This window comes from Podarcis cretensis (genome assembly GCF_951804945.1).
Source record: "Podarcis cretensis genome assembly, chromosome: 1".
NCBI classification, from domain to species: Eukaryota; Metazoa; Chordata; class Lepidosauria; order Squamata; family Lacertidae; genus Podarcis; species Podarcis cretensis.
This window is the reverse complement of record NC_137170.1, coordinates 48,584,579-48,602,440: the sequence shown is the minus strand read 5'-3', so window position 1 is coordinate 48,602,440 and position 17,862 is coordinate 48,584,579. Positions and strand designations below refer to the sequence as shown.

At 43.7% G+C, this 17,862-nt stretch overlaps 1 protein-coding gene across 4 annotated transcripts in view; it reads right to left on the bottom strand.

Annotated features, from left to right (window-relative positions):
- The window catches only part of SLC8A3 (solute carrier family 8 member A3), a 164,902-nt gene that overhangs the window by 2,369 nt on the left and 144,671 nt on the right, over positions 1-17,862 (bottom strand). For all 4 annotated transcript variants that reach the window (XM_079990018.1, XM_079990020.1, XM_079990019.1 and 1 more), the window contains 3 exons: positions 17,205-17,222; positions 3,016-3,140; positions 1,638-1,737 (listed from right to left, as the gene is read on the bottom strand). In XM_079990018.1, coding sequence (XP_079846144.1) covers positions 1,638-1,737; positions 3,016-3,140; positions 17,205-17,222 — 243 coding nt within the window. The remainder of the gene's footprint in view (positions 1-1,637; positions 1,738-3,015; positions 3,141-17,204; positions 17,223-17,862) is intronic.

Genomic DNA, 17,862 nt, shown 5'->3' with positions numbered 1-17,862 from the left:
AAAATAAATGCTTCTGTTAGCTTTGCCTTAGTTTCCTCTGCTTCTCTGGGACTACTGAGGGTTAGGAAGGTGAAATGCCTAAGGACAGCAATGGCGTTCCCCACACCCTGTAATGGTACCAGCATCTTTGAAAGTGGGTCAACAACAAGAGAATCATCTCATAATGCCCTTAACTTTGTTCTTGCATGAGGACTCAGAGGATATGGTCATATTTATTACCATAGCAACAGCATCATGAAAATACTGAAGGCCACTCAGGCATTCTTATTCATCTTTTCTCACACGAAGCAAGCAAGCAAGCAAGCAAGCATACATTTGAACTCAAAGGGTATTCAAAGAAATGGCTTCCCTGCACAACACAGTAGTTGAACCACACAGTCACTGACAAGACACTGGAGCACAGGCTTCTCCTTGTTGTGAGCTTTGCCATACCGTAACACAGTGTTTCCCAACCTTGGGCCTCCAGCTGTTTTTGAACTACAATTCCCATCATCCCTGTCTTGCCAGCTAGGGATGATGGGAGTTGTAGTCCAAAAACAGCTGGAGGCCCACGGTTGGGAAACACTGCCTTAACACACTCGCTGTTATTAAATGAAGCTAGTAAAATGGGTGTGGCACGTGGGATACCTGGCATCAGGGTGGAAGGATGGTTTTGCCCTCATCACGGCAATGGCTCCAAGTGCAAAGTCATTTATATGGAAGAAAGACAAGGGGTGTCCTTGGAGGCATCCTTCAGGATGGCTAAGCCTGCTTCCCATCCATTTTACCTACGTTGGCTGATTGGAAATTAACCCTTCATCCAGGAAGAATGCAACGTGCCCAGCAAGCTAAGGTGCCTCATGAAACATCTCGCAATGGGGTACCACAGCTTTAAAAGGGAAGCAGCTGATTTCTTCTGTTTTATTTGCTACCTTTTTATATTCTATTTTGTGCCAAAATATTATACAGTTTCTTTGTGGGGCTTTCTTTTTAATGCTTAATCCTGGGTCACTCATAATCCCAACCACAAAAGAAAATTGTTTTTAAGCACTGTTCATGACTGAGAACTAAGGGGGCAATTTCCATGCTTCATGTGAGCTGCCAAAGTGTAGGTGAAGCTGGGATGAATTAAGTGTCCTAATATAATCTAGCAGACCAATCAACTAGTTTAATCTTGTTGATTAATCAGGATGGATCCATTTTAATTGGTGAGGGCTACTTTTAATTATTGAATCTGAGAATTAAGTGAGCAATGCAGTTCATTTTTGAGGCTATTTTGATCTTGGCAAGTCTCTGTGATAGAAATTGGAGGCGGAGGGAGAGAAAGTTCAATGAAAAAGCTGCTCCTTTTACCAGTGACTGATCTCACATTTCCTTGAATATCTTAAAGAGTCACCTAGATTTACGTTTTGCAAATGTGCAAATAAAAAAAAGGTAACATTTGTTGTTTAAGATGCTGGTGAGCAGTCATTCTGTGTCCAATGTGTGGGTGAAACAAGATAGCAAAACATAGGAGGGAAAGCCTGCAAAAACTCTGGCCCATCTGCAAATCTGAGGCCTCTGAGTGGAGACCTTAGTGGTAGGTGGTGCAGGGCACAGTGATAATCAAAATGTTTTTTTCCTCCTCTCTCACTGTGGGTCCCAGTACCCCATCTCACCTGCACTGACAGTAATGGCTTCCAGGAACTGGTCCCGCCACGAATGCGTTCCTACAACCAAGGCCAGGTTTGTCTTCTTGATGAGCTTGTCCACGGTACTCTGTCAATGACAGAAACACAAAGAATAGGCACCTGTTTGTGTACAGGAGCAGCAATGTACTGCATAGCTCCTCCCCCTAGCCTTTGCACAAAGAGCGTAGATTTCTGTGATGCTTTTGCGAATACAGCTGCACACGCTAAGGTTCTCTGTGCCAGGGTTAGGGACAGGAGCCACTCAGTGGTCCTCCAATTCCCGATCCAGTGTTGACCAACACAGGAGCAAGTCCCACCCCTCCAAACAGGGCTCAAGCTGATGGCCGCCACCATGTCTTTCACAGCTTAATGATAAGAAAACTATATTCCCACAGAACAAACCACTGCCATGTTAGGAAAGAAAAGAAGAGGAGGTAAGCTTAGAATCCGGTCAGTTGGAAGGCAAGCTTCCCTTGATGGCCAACTGGTGGCCCTAGAGTGAAATCTGCCTCTACTGCCCAATTTCAAGACCAAAGAAGTGAAAGAGACTGGCGGAGGAATCCAAGGCTGAAGCAGCATGGAAATGATATCCCGCACGTGACCCAATGCTCTCTACTTCCTTTTCAACTCTTGACTGTGACTGTGACCACAGTAAACAGGTTTTATGTCCATCTGCTACAACAAACAGTAAGGCAAAAGGGAACAGTGCAAGCAAATGTTTTTACTGACAAATGTATAGGAATCTCTCTCTTTTTAAGAAGCACAGTTGTAAACATGACTGCGCAGACTGAGTAGGCGCTAAAGAACAACATTTACTATCATCTGTTCTTTCATGTGAAGCATAATAAGGAATGCTTTTTCTGGTGATATATTTGCCAGCTGCTTAGGGTTAGGAGATTTGCTTCTTTTCCAGATTTTGTCTTTCAATGGCAGCCATTGGATTAATCAACGGAATGAATGGTGACAACTCTTCTTAGCTGTGCATGGCCATGTAATTGTTGGGCATATCTGGCCAAGTTGCTGTTCAAACAATCTGTTTTATTGGCCTTATTTTCAGCAGTCACATGTCAGGAGAGGGTTGTTGGATGATAGAAGGCAGCCTAATTCTGTAACGTTGTAATTCAAGTATTACTTTATTTTTCCTCAGATTCCCCCCTATCCTTTTCTCCATGGTCTTGCTACTTATTTTTCTCATTTTCTTCTCTTCCCCCCTCAGAGCCTATACCTCTCTCTTTCCCTGCCCTTCACTGTTGTTTCCCTTTTCATACACCACTCTTTCTTCCCTTCCTTTCATCCTTTATTCATTCTCTGGTCAATCCCTTTCCTGTACTTCCTCCTCCAAAGTCTCCTGATACCCAACACTGACCTTGAATTCATAGGACTCTTCAATGATGACCTCCAGCTTAGGATGCTCGCCCAGTATTGGCTTCCCCATCTCTGCAATACGCTTGGCTTCCTCCTCTTCCATTGTCAGCTTCCTTTCTGCCACTTCTGTGGGGAAAATGTCAACATACAGAGAGAATGTCCTCCACACTTCCAACAAAGGGGAGAGGACACTGGGCAAAAGAGCTGGGCTGGTCAGAGAAGGGGCTTGTATGCTGCCAGTCTCCATCACAAGCTCCACAGAACAGATCTCATGAAGGTGGGGCCTAGGATTTGACACTACTTACCTCAACTGTCTTATGTTGGCCAAAACAGAGAGTCAATCCATTTTTGGGGGTCAGTTATGCTTTTTTCTTTTGTTCTTGGAAATAGAAGTTTACTCCAGATTGGGCAAATGCCCAAAGTGGGAACTTGTTGAAAATATTGGAACAGTTTCCTCCATCCCTACTGTTTTCAATTTTATATATGCACTGGTAGTTTTCTAGAACCCCAATCCAACACAGAGTTGGATACATTGACTCAAACATCCAAAAATTCACGCTGTCTTGTGGCTTTAGTCAGTTTAATCTGGATTTTCTTTGAGGTCTTGCTATAAGTACACGAAAATGAGAAAGCATGCATTTTATTTGGGACAACCTGATTATATGAGAATATAAAAAACACATTGATCCTTTGAAAATGAGAATAGAAAAAATTAGCAGATGTCAGTATTTTATTGGAAACAAAGATTTCAGTAGGCAAATGCAATAATTTAATATGAAGTGAATTGATCAAGGAAAGGAAATAATTACATGGGGTGAGGGCCATATTATTCTGTAAGATGTCCTTCTATGGCACTCAATGCTGCTAATTCAGTTTGGGAGAGATTGAGGTATCTATTATTTCTTTCTCTGTCCTTTTAAGAAAACTTCAATGGTTTCTATGTTTGCAATGAAGAAGAATCTTCCCCAATGATTACACAATCACACTTAGTAATTTGTTCAACTTAGTACTGAAGGCTCACTCATATACACTAATGTTCAGTTACGTGTGGAACACACACACAGAGTGAGTTATGTGTGCACATGCACTTATTGTTTCCTGTGCTTCAATGAATCATTATTTGCTGCATTTATATCCCACCTTTTTTTACTCTAAGAGCTCCTAAGGTGGCATACATGGTTCTCCCCCTCTTCATTTAATCCCCACAACAACTCTGTGATACCCTCTGTGATACAGGGGTTAGGCTGAGAGGCAGTGACTTGGCCAAGGCTGGCCTCTCATGTCCTTGTCCAACACTAACTGCTGTGCAACGATGGTATCTCATTCATAGAATCACAGAACCTTAGAGTTGGAAGGGACCCTGAGGATCATCTGGTCCAACCCCCCTGCAATGCAGGAATATGCAGCTTTCCTTTACAAGGATTGAACCTGCAACCTTGGCGTTATCAGGACCATGCCCTAACCAACTGAGCTATCCAGGCTGACTTCATATGAGTTCTTTTAAATGTTCAGAAGAAACAAATCATGAATGAACTACATGGTTTTCATCGCCACATTGTGCAGGGGTGGGGAACCTTTTTGAGCCCAAGGGCCACACTTCCTTGTGGCCAACTTCTGAGAGTTAATGAGAATGAAGCGTGGGGTTAGAGGCAAAGTGGCTGGAGCAATGGAATGCAGTCGTTAAGTAGGTCATATTCCAGCCACACAGAAACCAGAGATTTCTACACACAAACACCACATACACCTCTCCAGACAAAGCAGAGACATTATCAGCCAGGCAAAAACACTTAGGAGGTGTGTGGAGCAGGGCCAGGGAGAGGCATGTTTGGGGACAAGGGGTGCAGCCCATGGGCAGGCATGGTCTAGAGCTGCTTATAGAGGCCTGGAGGGGTTGTATTTGGCTCCTGGGCCTGAGGCTCCTCACACCTGTCATAGCGCAATGAAGGACCTGGGAGGACGTTTCACTGAACAAAATCTTGTCTTCAGGACGGGGAGGGAAAACAAATCAAGGTAAATGAATTCATTAGACCATCTTTGGCTAATTTGGTGCCCTCTAGAGGTTTTGGATTGCAACTCCCATCATCCTCAGCCAGCAGAGCTAACGGTTGGAGACAATGGAAGTTGTAGTCCAAGAAAATCTGGAGAGTCACAAGTTATCCATCCCTGCACTAAGTCTTCCCCCACCCTGTACACCATTCACAGATCTCTTTGTTAACAGGCAGTACATATATAGCATTATTAACAACAACAACAACAACAATAAACAGAATTTTCTTGACAAAACTATTATGCTTCTGCCAAAACTGCTTGTGACAATATTCTATAGAGCAATCTCAATCCACGTAGGAGGTTTTGATCAACAGGGGACAATAAATAGAGAGTTAATTGAACAACAAGAGTAAGAAAGGATGGAGGTAAGCAAGATAAAGCAGTGAAACAAATCTTTTAAAAAATATATCAAATAATCTACAATGTGGTGTATAATTTATAATTTATATTGTGCAGGGTGAACTTTCAGGATTTGCTTTTGCTGCTTTGGCAATTTTGATGTTAGAAACAGCTCACGGAGAACTTTCCTTGTCCATGGTGCTGATGGGCACTGCTCATTGAATTAATAAAAGCAACAGAACTTAGGACTTCTTCACACTTACCTTTTCTCCACTCTTTCCACACATGGCCTGCACTTTAAAGCTCCATGTCTGGTGGCTCCCCCTTTTTTGCTCCAAAGCTTTCCCCATAAAAATCTGCCTCTAAAGCTCAACTGGAGCAACTGGTTTTCTGCTGAAAACATGAAGTGAAGTTTGCTCTCCAATGTTTTATACATTGATTTCTATCTGCTGCAGTTAAATAATGTCCACCCTCAACTGTAATTGGTTCACTCTTCTTTCCAGGTTGTGTGCATTTTGAGAGATGACCAACCTACTCTGCAGGTGGTTCTTCCTGCTTCCTTAAAGATGTCTGCTTCATATGTGATACTGGTAGCATGCTGTTTTTTTTGTTTTGTACAGTCTTTCCCACATGGATCTGTTTGTGTCTGCCTGGGGCGTCAGACACTTTGTGAATTTGTGCATGATATGACCGACACGGGAAGCCAAGGATTACAGCCTCCTGGTGCAGTCTTTCACACACTTACTAAAAAGTAAATCTCAGTGTATAACATGCTTTCAAGCAAACACCTATAAGGCTGCGCTTTTAGAGAGCAGTCATGAACCTGTGGAAATCACTTCCAGTCATTGCTGTTGGTGTTATTATCATCCTTACTAGAATTGATGCTCTGCCTTTCTACTGCAAATGTTCAAGGCAGCTGAACAGTGGTCCCCTAAAAATGCAAAGAATGAAAGTTCCCTATCAAAATTAATCTTAAAACAAAAGCCTTAATAAGAAAGGATCACAAAACCAGTAGTAGTCAAAACCTCCAGCTGTCAATTAAGATACAAGACTGAAATAATAATAAGTCTTGTTGGTCTACCTGCCTGCAGGTGAGTAGCAACAGGCCAGGTCAACCTCCCTCAGGAGCACAATCTAGTTGAAAGTACCCTGCCCTGTGCCACATATGAAACAACCTACAGTGCTGCTTTGGGAAAGCAGTAGAGTTAGTAGCTATGGCAACTAGTGTCCTTCTCTCCTTTCTTTGATGAACACCCTGGCCGTTCAGTTATGCACTGGCACGCAAAGGAAACATAACCCAGGAGTCTAAACCCTGTAGGTGCCTGGGTTATAAGGCTTTCCCTTGGATTTATGAAGACTTCAGGTCATTCTGTGAGCACAAGATGCCTGATGTGAAAGGACTTATAAATCCTGCATGGACTCCCACAGGCCTCATATTCTCCGTAAGAAATTATTCAGAGGCTAAAAACTCTGCACAGATGCTCCATATATCATTAAAACTTTGCCTCAACTCAAAAAGCCTTCCGGCCTACAAATATTATTAACTTTGCAAGGCCAGCACAATTTACAGAACACACAAGGACTCCTGTTTCAGGAGACCACATTAATCTGTTGCAGCAGCAGCAGCAGCAGCAGAGACAAATCCATCCACCTTTTGAAGTCAGTAGCACGTTGAAGTGTCAGGGCTCTTTTGTGAGCTCCCACCGAGTGCTCCAGAATGGGGAATCCCCTGCATGAGTCAGAAATAGCTCCACAAAAGAAGAGAAGCAGAAACTAGATGCATCTCTGAATGTCGGAGCCATAATCCTTTAATGCTCCTCCTAGGTGTTCAACTGAGGAATATCCCCAACCACTTGAGTCATCGCCATACAGAATTATGGGCATCGCTTTTCAGCACCGTAAACTGAATTCATCTTTCTTTCTTTTCTCCAACACTAAAATTTCCAGAGGCAATAGCAATGGTGCTAGCACCTGCATACTATCAGAACTGAAGCAACAGGCATGGGGGGGGGGGGACTATGAGGCTTAACAAGTCTTCCGTGCACTTCAACTCCAGACCTCACTAAGGGTTCGTCCACAGGTCCGTGATTTTTAGGCACAAGTCTGAGTGGGCTTTTTGTTTATCCTGCCGTTTTCCTGGGAAAACCCAGAGAGGCATATCCTACGTTTTTCCCCAGATAAATTTGTCCTGGGCAAATTGCTGGAAACACATTGCTGGAATTGCCTTGGGCCCACAGATGAAGTCCCACCAAATTGTGGCAAATGACTCAGACTCAGCTGTCCCCCTGCAAAATTTCAGTTGCTGGATTAGTTTTTCTGATGGTATAAAAATGTTTTCCTAACTTTTTAAATTTTGTTGGGGGAACCCATACTTCAAGATCCAAAGGGGAATTCAGATCATCTTCTTATTACTGCGTTAATGTCCAAATCAGTCCCAATCAGTCCAAACAAAGTTCATAATTCTATCCAGTCTTATCTTGGTGTTGCCACATCATATCTTGTTCGTATAGTTTCTCTTTTTCCTTTACGATCTCTTCTGTTAGTCTCCTTAAGCCAATAGCAAGTGTAATAATCCTGTGTGGATTTCCTGTTCCTTCACTAAGTCCAGATGGTTTCCATATATCTCCTTCGTAGATAACATCACTTTATCCATCGTAAATTTTGGCATTTGTCGCTCTTAAGTCCCACCGAGGAGTTGATTCACGATATGTAAACAACTCTATTTTTCTCTTTCTCCTCCCAGACCCAAGAGCTCCCACAATGCCTCACAAAATGGCGAACGGCATTTTTTCCTGACTGCGTCACCCCAAAACTCTTAGCTTTCCAGCTTCATCTTGAAACATTGCTTTGGATCGAAAGTTTATCTCCACACAGCCTTAAATCCACAGCTTAAGTCCTTAATTTCTGACTCATTAGGGGAGGGGGATTCTTGTTAAATCACATAAAAAGGTAGAGGCAGGTTTTCCCCCCCTCCCCCCTCAGTCATTACCGTATCTTGACGTTCTTCTCGTATTTTATTGTTGTCTTGTTATCAGAGATCTCTTCTGTCAGCAGTATTTACTCCCCTTTTTCCTTGATGTATGTGCAATTAATCATGTCCAAATTATTTCTTTTAAAGATCATTGCAACCAGCGGCGCGAATCGGGGACGGCGTCGAGGAGTGCCGAAAATCCCACAGGAGGGCTTTGTGCCTAGTGCCCCCACCCCCACAAGTTCGGGGGTGGTATAGGGCACAGCAGGCAAGGGCCGTCCCCCCCATAATCCGGGGGGGGGGGGTTAAGGAGGCTAATTACCCCCATCATAGCCTCCAAATTACCTCGTGTGGGTCGGAGAGATGTTATTGTCAGCCATCTTCCGATGCGCCACCTAGTGGCCCCCCACTAGGTGTGATTTAATTTGATGTGATTGGCCAGTTAATAAAAATTATTTTTTAAAAAAAAATGTTTTCCTAACAGTCTATCATGAAAGTTTGCACCCTCTTCCACCTTTAAGGGACGATCAATCTAGCAGCAACCAATGGGTAAGTAATAAGTTCATTTGTGGATATATCAGAATGATTTCTGATATGTCCATTTGTAGCTGCTATGTGCAGGCTAGAGATGGGAAGGCCTGGGAAAAAACCTGAAAAAATGGGGGGGGGGGGAACAAGGGGGAAATCTGGGTTCCCCCCCATTTCCCCCCAGGCATTCCCATCTCTAGTGCAGGCCACTTGAATTTTCTCAGTGAGATGTCTGTGGCTTTAGGGTAAGCTACCTATAAGTGCACCACCAGGTGGACTGAATGCTTTTCTCCACATCACTGAAAAGTGGTCTGAAAACATCTGTCTGCTCAGAGAAAGTCGTTCAAAGTCATTCACTGGCCTGCAGTCCATGGCATGCATTCCCCTGCTAGGGATGCCCTATTCATTCCTCACTTAAATCATGGGGTGCATCTTCCTGCAACAGACCCAGCCATCCTCTAGAACTGAAGAGACAAAGGTGTGTGGCATAGAGCTCTCCTGCTATTCCTAAGCATGTTCCTGGAGAGGAGTCACTGGCTACTGCTATGGGCACAGTGTACATGGGCCACATGCCTGGGCATGTTGCAATGTTTTCAGCACATTGTGTGCTCAGCTGAGGGCTATAAGGGGACTTACAAGGCTCCACGGAACCCTTTGAGCCTTAGAGAGGAGACCAAGAGATGACAGGCATCTTCAAATATCTAAAGGGCTGTGACATGTGAGGCGTGAAGGCAGCTCTCTGCATGGCCCTTTCCACCTGGCCTAGGAGGCTGGGCCCACACTCACCAGCCCTACTGAAGAGGCTCCTCATGAGGCCGGAGGAACATCGCCCAGCTAATGTTTTATTGATTTATTGAGTTTAATATGCTGTAAACCGCTTTGAGATTTTTATTAAAAATATAAAGCAGTATAGAAATAAATAAATAAATAAATGGAGCAGGCTTGTTTTCTCCTGCTCCATAGACTAGGACCTGAACCAATGGATTCAAGTTACAAGAAAGGAGATTTCAACTAAACATCGGGAAGAACTTTCTGACAGTAAGAGTTGTTTGACAGTAGAACAGACTCCCACAAGAGCTGGTGGACTCTCCTTCCTTGGAGGTTTTTAAACAGAGGTTGGATGGCCATCTGTCATGTATGATCTAGCTGTGATTCCTGCGTTGCAGGGGATTTGACTAGATGACCCTTGGGGTCCCTTCCAACTCTACAATTCTACAATTCCTTTCTTGTATGTTCAGACTGTACTTTCTCACTCCCAGAGAAGTATGCTTTTGGGGGCCATTTAAAAAAAAGAAAGAAAGAGGCATCGGAACTGACTGTTCCTGGCCTGATCCATTCACAACAATGATAACGACGGTCACAACTTTTCATGTAGCACCATCTCCCCAGCTTCTGGCACTCAAGGAGCCATACAGAGAATAACAAATGCACAAAGATTTTCAAGAGAAAGGAAGATACCATAAAGGAGAAATCGACTGCTGACAAGTCCACAGCACAGTTAAAACAAATCGCTTTTCAGGTCCTCTTTAAAGATAGAAAGGAAGGCACAGCCGTGAACATTGAAGAGAGAGAGTTCCACACTCATCGGCGATGAAGGCACAATCACCCACAGGCTTAAAGTGGCAGGAGTCCCAACAGCAGGTATGTCCGGGAACAAAAAAAGCTGAAGAGTTTTTAATTTGACAGGTCAAGTCTGTCAAGGTGAAAGCTGCCAAACTGCAGCTTAATTATTAACCAGCCCTGATTTGTTTGCATCAGCCTCAGTACTCAGCTTTCAACATGGCTTGCACCCGAGACTCCCAGCTGTCAAGTCCAATTAGTGCTGATAAGGTCTGGAGATGCCAGGCAGGGAAATGAATGTGCCAGTTCCTCCTCGGCTCCCATCTCTGCTTTCCAGATATGGCAAAGGTTGGGAGGAAATAATTCCACCTTAACACCCTTCGTTCTGAACTTAAGCAAGTGCTAAATGGCAGGTGGGAGGCAAGATGCCCTCTTTCTGGACAAGGAGAAATGGAGGGTGCATTTCCAGGACGGTGGGGCAAGCCTACCCTTATTGCAAGAGGTGTAAATCACAGACACTCTGGAGTGAGTGAAAGCGGTTCCAAAATGATACTGAGATTTACTTTAGAGGAAAGGAAGGTGAGTCTTCACTGAAAACATCACAAAGTATTTATGTCCAGGTGGATAATGATCACGTCCATCCTGGACATTACACTTCTTGTGATGTGAGAGAGATGTGAGACTCCTGTGCCAAATTCCCTATCTATCATCTATCTATCTATCTATCTATCTATCTATCTATCTATCTATCTATCTATCTATCTATCATCTTTCTATCATCTATCTATCTATGTATCTATCATCTATCATCCATCCATCCATCCTGCATGAATCACCCTCAATATAAAAATGAACTGTAGGATGATATAAGAAGACATTTAAAAACTATCAATTTATTATAAACCAAACCAACAGTGCAATAAAACTAGGATGAACCAAACCTTCAACCAGCTAAAAATGCTATAACATGCCTGGGCAAATAAGGTTTTAAGCACATGCCAAAAAGTACACAATATTGGTGTCAGGCATGCCTCCCTTGGGTACATTATTTGTGTGTTATTGTGGCATTTTTTTAATTGCACTATTTATATTTATCATTTAAAATTTGTTTTAAACTTTACTGTACATTGCTCAGAAAACTATGGTATGGGGTGATTAACAAACAATACTACAACTATTAGTTTAAATAATCATGCATTGGTGAATTGTTTTACATAGTGACAGATTGTGTGAATTATCTGTTGTAGGAGTATTTCACTGCATAAACTGGGATGAACTAGGCTCTGATGACCCATAAGCTCAACATGTGTCTGACATGTCAGAATATTCGAACAATGAGTCACACTGCCAGAAATTTGAGTTGGAGTAGCTTCAGTCACAACTTAAGTGTAGTTCCTAGTTACATGACTACTAGAATTCCATATCTCTGAATCTTGGCGATGCCCAGATATGAAACTCTGGACTCCTTCCTTATCTTTGCCGTTACATAGCTATCCCTCATGACCAAGATTCTCAAAGAGGGAAGGGGTTAGAAGAGTCACAAAGTCTCTCGCCCTGTGGCTCTCAACATCTTTTGGAACTTCAAAGCCCAGTTAAGGTGCCACAACAGTTAAGAACATAGCAATATTTCCTAGTACAGCTTGTGCCTCTAGAAGATTCTATTTTGAATGTCAAACATTCAGATAGATGCTCATTGATGGTGCAGGTCAGGAACAGGCAACAGTGGCCTTCCAGATATTGTTGGATTCCTCAAACCTCCCTCAGCTTCTGCCCACATGGTCAATGGTCAGCAATGATGGGAGCTGTAATCAAGTAACACTTCTAGAGCAGAGGTCCTCCATCCCTAGCATAGGTCAATGTTAGAATATAGGATTAAAAAGCCCACATGCTTTCATTATTCCTTCACATCTTCATACACCCTAATTTGAATTGTTCTGAATTTGGATAGTTTTAGGTAGGCAACCTTACAAACATGTAATGCCTAGTTCTGAGAGACAAACAAACAAACAAACAAACAAACAAACAAACAGGTTATCAAGAGCAACCGAACTTCTGAAGGGCAGAGAAAACATGTAATGTACATAGAAGACTCATGAACATGGGGACAATAATACAGCCATTGTGTCACACTGTCACAGAGTAAGTGAGTGAGAGAGAGAGATGGAGGAGAGGAGGAGAGTGAGTGTGTGAGAGAGAGAGACAGGGAGAGTTTTCTATGCAGAAATGGGCCTAAAGAAGGCTACGCAACATAGAAGTTTTGTGGTGGTGGGGAGGCAGAAGCTAGAGGCAAAGAGACTTCAATGTAATTTTCAACGTAATTTTTTCCAACACTCCTGAAATGTTTGCATTTTCTAAATCTAACATGACATGGACTAAGTGAAAATGTCACCTCCATTCTTTACTTATTAGTCATGATCTGTCCTGAGTGGCACTCTACGTGCGCAGTGGCATATGCATTTTTTATGTTGCTTTGGATATCATCTGCCACAGGATTTACAGGGTTTGAAGTAAGTACATCGTCCATGCGTCCAAGGGATGTCAACGAAGCCCGTGGAAGGGGGCCCGACTGCAGAAGTTAAGTGGAGGAGAAGTGTCATTATATAAACCTTGCTCACTCAACAGCTCATCTAAAGGAGGGGGGTGCTGTCTGGAGCAGATGTGGCTGGTGAGGAATTGGTGCTGTGTTCTGGGCAACTTTTTTCTTTCCTAACATGGTCAGAGATTTAGCCTCTTTCCTTATTAACTTAAGAGCAACTTCCAGTAGTGCCAAGTGAGTGAATTATCCAATGCTACCTGCCAAAAGCAATCAAATCTGAGCACAAGAAAGGGCAGAAATCGTATTATTTTAATACATATTATTTGGTTCCAGAAGATCTGATTAAATTAGCACACTACTGAATTAGAGCAACAAAATTACTATGGGAACAGCTGAGAAAGACTTCCTGAAACTGAAGAGCTGATCGAATTATAAGAAGGAAAGAGCCTCTTTGCTTCCCAGTTATTCTCCAGTTGGTGTCTCTCTCTCTTTGTACACAAGGGATCCAGGTGTGTATACAAAGAATGTAATATAGAAATGTCTCTGGAGGTGTTTTAGTTTCGTCTCTCTAGATAACAGGAAGCCACCAATCACAGCAGCTTCTTGAATCCTGAGTGCATGTTGGCATTGAAATGTACATTTACAACTAAGAGAGTATGCATATTCATGTGCCGTTCTTACTCTACTTTATACAGTCATACCTCATGTTACGTTTGCTTCATGATACGTTTTTTCAGGTTGTGTCCTGCGGTGACCCGGAAGTAGTGGAAAGGTTTACTTCCGGGTTTTGCCGCTCATGCATGCGCAGAGGTGGCGAATCGCAACCCGCGCGTGTGCAGACACGCCGTTGCGGGTTGCGTTCTATTCATGTTGCAAACAGGCCTCTGGAATGGATCCCGTTTGCAACCAGAGGTACATATATGCTTTACAGATACTTATAAATTCTTTTTGGGGTGGGGAAAAAATGGTGAGAATCATTCCTAGCTGACAGAGATTTGGGGGCACGTTACATGCTTGGCCCCTGTGTGCTTCCACCAGTAGCCCCCTAACTTCCATCCACTTCTTTTTCTGCTTGAGGAGCTCCTCTGCTAACAGGGATTGGGTCATCTGTTATGCAGACCTGAATGTTATGCAGACCTACTGAACGTGAGCCAAAGGTAAGGTGCCATTACCGATGAACACACTAGGTGAACTCTGTGGTGTGTGACGGAAGCCATATAACTTTTAGACTGGAGGCAGGGAACAGCTTTTAAGAGATGTGAGCGATATGATAAAGGCATTGTTGCCTACGATGTAAACACTCGTCTCCTTTGTCCTGTTATCAGTGATGACCAGTCTGGTGGTTTGCTGCCAGGAATTTCTGGCAGCTGCTCTGAAGAAAGTAAGGGTGGCAAAGTGCATTCTACGCTATAACAATGGGGAGGCAGCGGTGGAGGAAAGGGCATTGCAGTCGTCCCTGGAGAAATGTGTGGCTGCTTCCTAGAGGGCCTCAGCAGCCTATACAGGCATTTGGCCTGCTAGCCAGTCAGCAGCCACTGCTTCTAGGGGGTTGCTGCTAAGAATGGGTTCAACTCCTTTCCTCAGTTATTCAGCTGCTGCAGAAAGTAATTATTTCCAGGGATTCCCTCCACTGCCCACTGCTGCCCTCCATTATTCGAGACAAAAGAAGGTCTGCACTACATACACCTATACACTTTAATTTGTATTGGTTCACTGCCCAGAGAAAGTTAGTTTTGGATGGTATGCAAACAGCGTTAATAAAAAAAATGGCAGTCTAGTCAATTTCTACACATGGAATGGGAAGGAGGACGCCATTTTGCTATTTGCATCTTAGGCCAGCTTCAATGTACTCTTGGTGGGGTATCTCACTACTGTGTGACTTTAGCCAGCAGGCTTTGCCAAGACCATAACAATTCATAACAATATGCCATAGGCTCTCTCTTTCTCATTCATATATTATATATGCACTTTATTAGCATTAGATTTTGGCATATGTCCGTTATCTCAGTAACTCGGATGTCCTGAGCGTGGCTTTATTTCAAATGCCTCTCCGCAACAAAGCCTTCTAAGAAAATTTGATAGAGGGCACTTTGAGTTGGTCCACAGAGCTGCAGCTGTCACGCCGGAGAAGCACTTGTCAATCTCCAAGCACATAGATCATTTCTGAGAGCTGCAGCCAGAAGGACTCTGACAGATTCAGGGAAAGGGAAAGTGATGGTCCAAGCACATTTGAATACAAAACACCAGCCTCATTCTCCGGGCTGTGAGACAGATTCTTATCATTTTGCACTCTTTTTTTAAGAGCACAAGCTGAACCATAATTAAGTGTGCAGATGACACAAAGGGGAGACTTTGGAGACCGGGCTGACAATAGCTACTGTCTGATCCTATGTGAATGAAGGTGGCAAGAATGTCAGTCACTGAGGGGGGAGGATCACTAGAAACTGCACAGATGGGGAATGAAAGAGCTAAAGATTGCAAGCGAGGGCAGCAGGAGGTGGGGAAGTGGGAGGTGGAAAGCAACAGCAGCAATTACTGCTTTCCAAGAGGCTTGTTTACATCCTGCCTGCCTCTTGGTAATGCTGTCCATTAAGCTGTGGATGTAAATGCAAACCTCCTTCACATCATGATGACAGGTCACTATTGACACCCACTAGAGTCTTAAAGTGGTGTTTTACAAATGGTAAAAATTTGTGCTTTCTCCCTTCTGTTGAAACTTCCAATGGAAGCCCCAGGCAGAAACGAGCATACAGTTCAGACTCGAAATGGTCTTTTAAGTCAGGGCTACAGGCAACCTGAGTGGGGGCAGCTCCTGGGTGTCCCCTGATTCCTGATACAGAGGTAGGAGCAGGGAGCTTCTAGCCCTTCAACCATTTAACGCGTCTCAGCAGAGTTACCTGAAGAGAACAGCCCTCTTTGCCTGATAACAGAAGCAGTGCCACCACGCTACTGAGGCCTTCACCTGAATGCATACAGGAGCCCTGGCAGCAGTTCAGAATTTGGGAATACCGGCTGGCTGACCCCCCTCCCCGGTGTGGGGGCTCAATGCCAGGTCTGTCTGCAGGAAAACATCAATCACCCAGGATTTTCTCATGGATGAGGGGGCTCACCGGGCAGATTAGCTTTGTGAGCCTATGCTAACCCAGCTGTGTCTGTCTGGGTACTTGGTGAAGCAGCATTGCAGGGCAGATGGATGGGGCAGGGGATCATGAGATCATCCATAAAAATTCCATCACCCTCACCAGGAGATTGATGTGCACTGTGCCTGAGGGACTGCTTGTAGTGATCTGGCAACTTCACCATACAGTTTTTGGTGAATCTGGAAGCAGGGCACCTTTGACACCTGTGTGTGTGTGTGTCCCATCCTATTTTGTGATGGTAAGTTATTTAAAATTGTTGTAATGTACTCTGGGACCTTAACTTGAAGGGTGGGTAAATAATACTAATAATTTGGTAGCGCTCTCTCTCTCTCTCTCTCTCTCTCTCTCTCTCTCTCTCTCACACACACACACACACACACACCCACACACCCTGCCCCCATCACCCCCAAATGCACTGTCTCCATTTCAGACCTTCCCGGCACTGAGAGGGAAAGTCTGAAGTGGGTTTCTAAGTACACATATAGCAGAAGGCTCTTAGAATTCATCCTATGATCACGGTTCCTGTTCAGATTGTCCAGCATACCATCAAATGCCTGAACAGGGCCTTAAGACAGCAAGTATGAAAAAGGGGCTCCTTTCTGTACAACGACCTGCATCAACAATAATAAGTGCAGTGAAAGTGAGGGAGTTTCTTCTTCTGCTATTACTGTGTTTATTTGATCTGGGAAAGAGCAAGGACATGGCAAGGCTCTCCTGTTCTGACAATCCCACCCAAATCCTTGCTACCTTAGAACAGATAAGAAATTCACAGCACGTGTGTGGACATGAACTCTCAAATTAGGTTGTTATCAAGGAAAATTTTGCTGCACAAATGCGCAGAAACAAGACTGAAGTATCCTTTTTGGCCTGAGGGCCTCCTTCCCTTCTGGGAAGCTTTCAAAGGGGCATATGCCAATGGTCTTAAATTCATATAGTCTCAATGCACAGCTTGATACATGAAAGGTCAAGGAGCTCCAAATAAAAGGGAAGCATTGAAATCAAGGCCACAACAAAGAGAAGAACAGAGCAAAGAGCAAACCAGTTAAGGAAGAGAGGAAAAAACTTACCTTGTGTCAAGAGGAGTGCTATATAAAACAGAAATATAAAAAAGAAGAGAAAAAAGGGAACAGTTAATAACATACGCATGGCAGTTTCATTTTGCAGATGACTGTATTAAATGAGCAATGAACTTGACTTGATGTAGCTGTGAATTTTCTGCCGCCACATGCTAGATGCAGGTTTGTGAACATGCCTGGTAGCAGCAAAATGAGCATGAAGCTGGAGAGAACAGGTGTGTACCAAAGGTTCTGGCTACCAGAGGTTTCCCCCTTTCCTTCATGAGCAGAGGCAGGGAGGTGGGGCTTGAAGGGGTGGGGTGGGGTGGGTCTCTGGAGTCAGAAAGTGTGCCAATTCGCAACACTTTCTCAAGATCTGGGATAAGTCAAAGCTCAACCCAAATAAGTTGTTTTTTCTGATGGGGACTTCAGTCATGTTAGAACCCTTAGAATAGTTGGTGCTTAGCGACTGTAACTTTGCCTTTGCTCAAAAAGTAAGATGCGAGTCATGATTCATGCTTAAAAATGAACTTTAAGCCACCTTACTCCGTAGCAAAATTACTGTTGCTGCAGTGGGAAATAAAACATCACCCCAACTAATTTGCCTGCTCGCTTTGATAACTCCTTTAGCTACGGTAATTGTCAGTGATATTCCACCTATAGCTGTAAG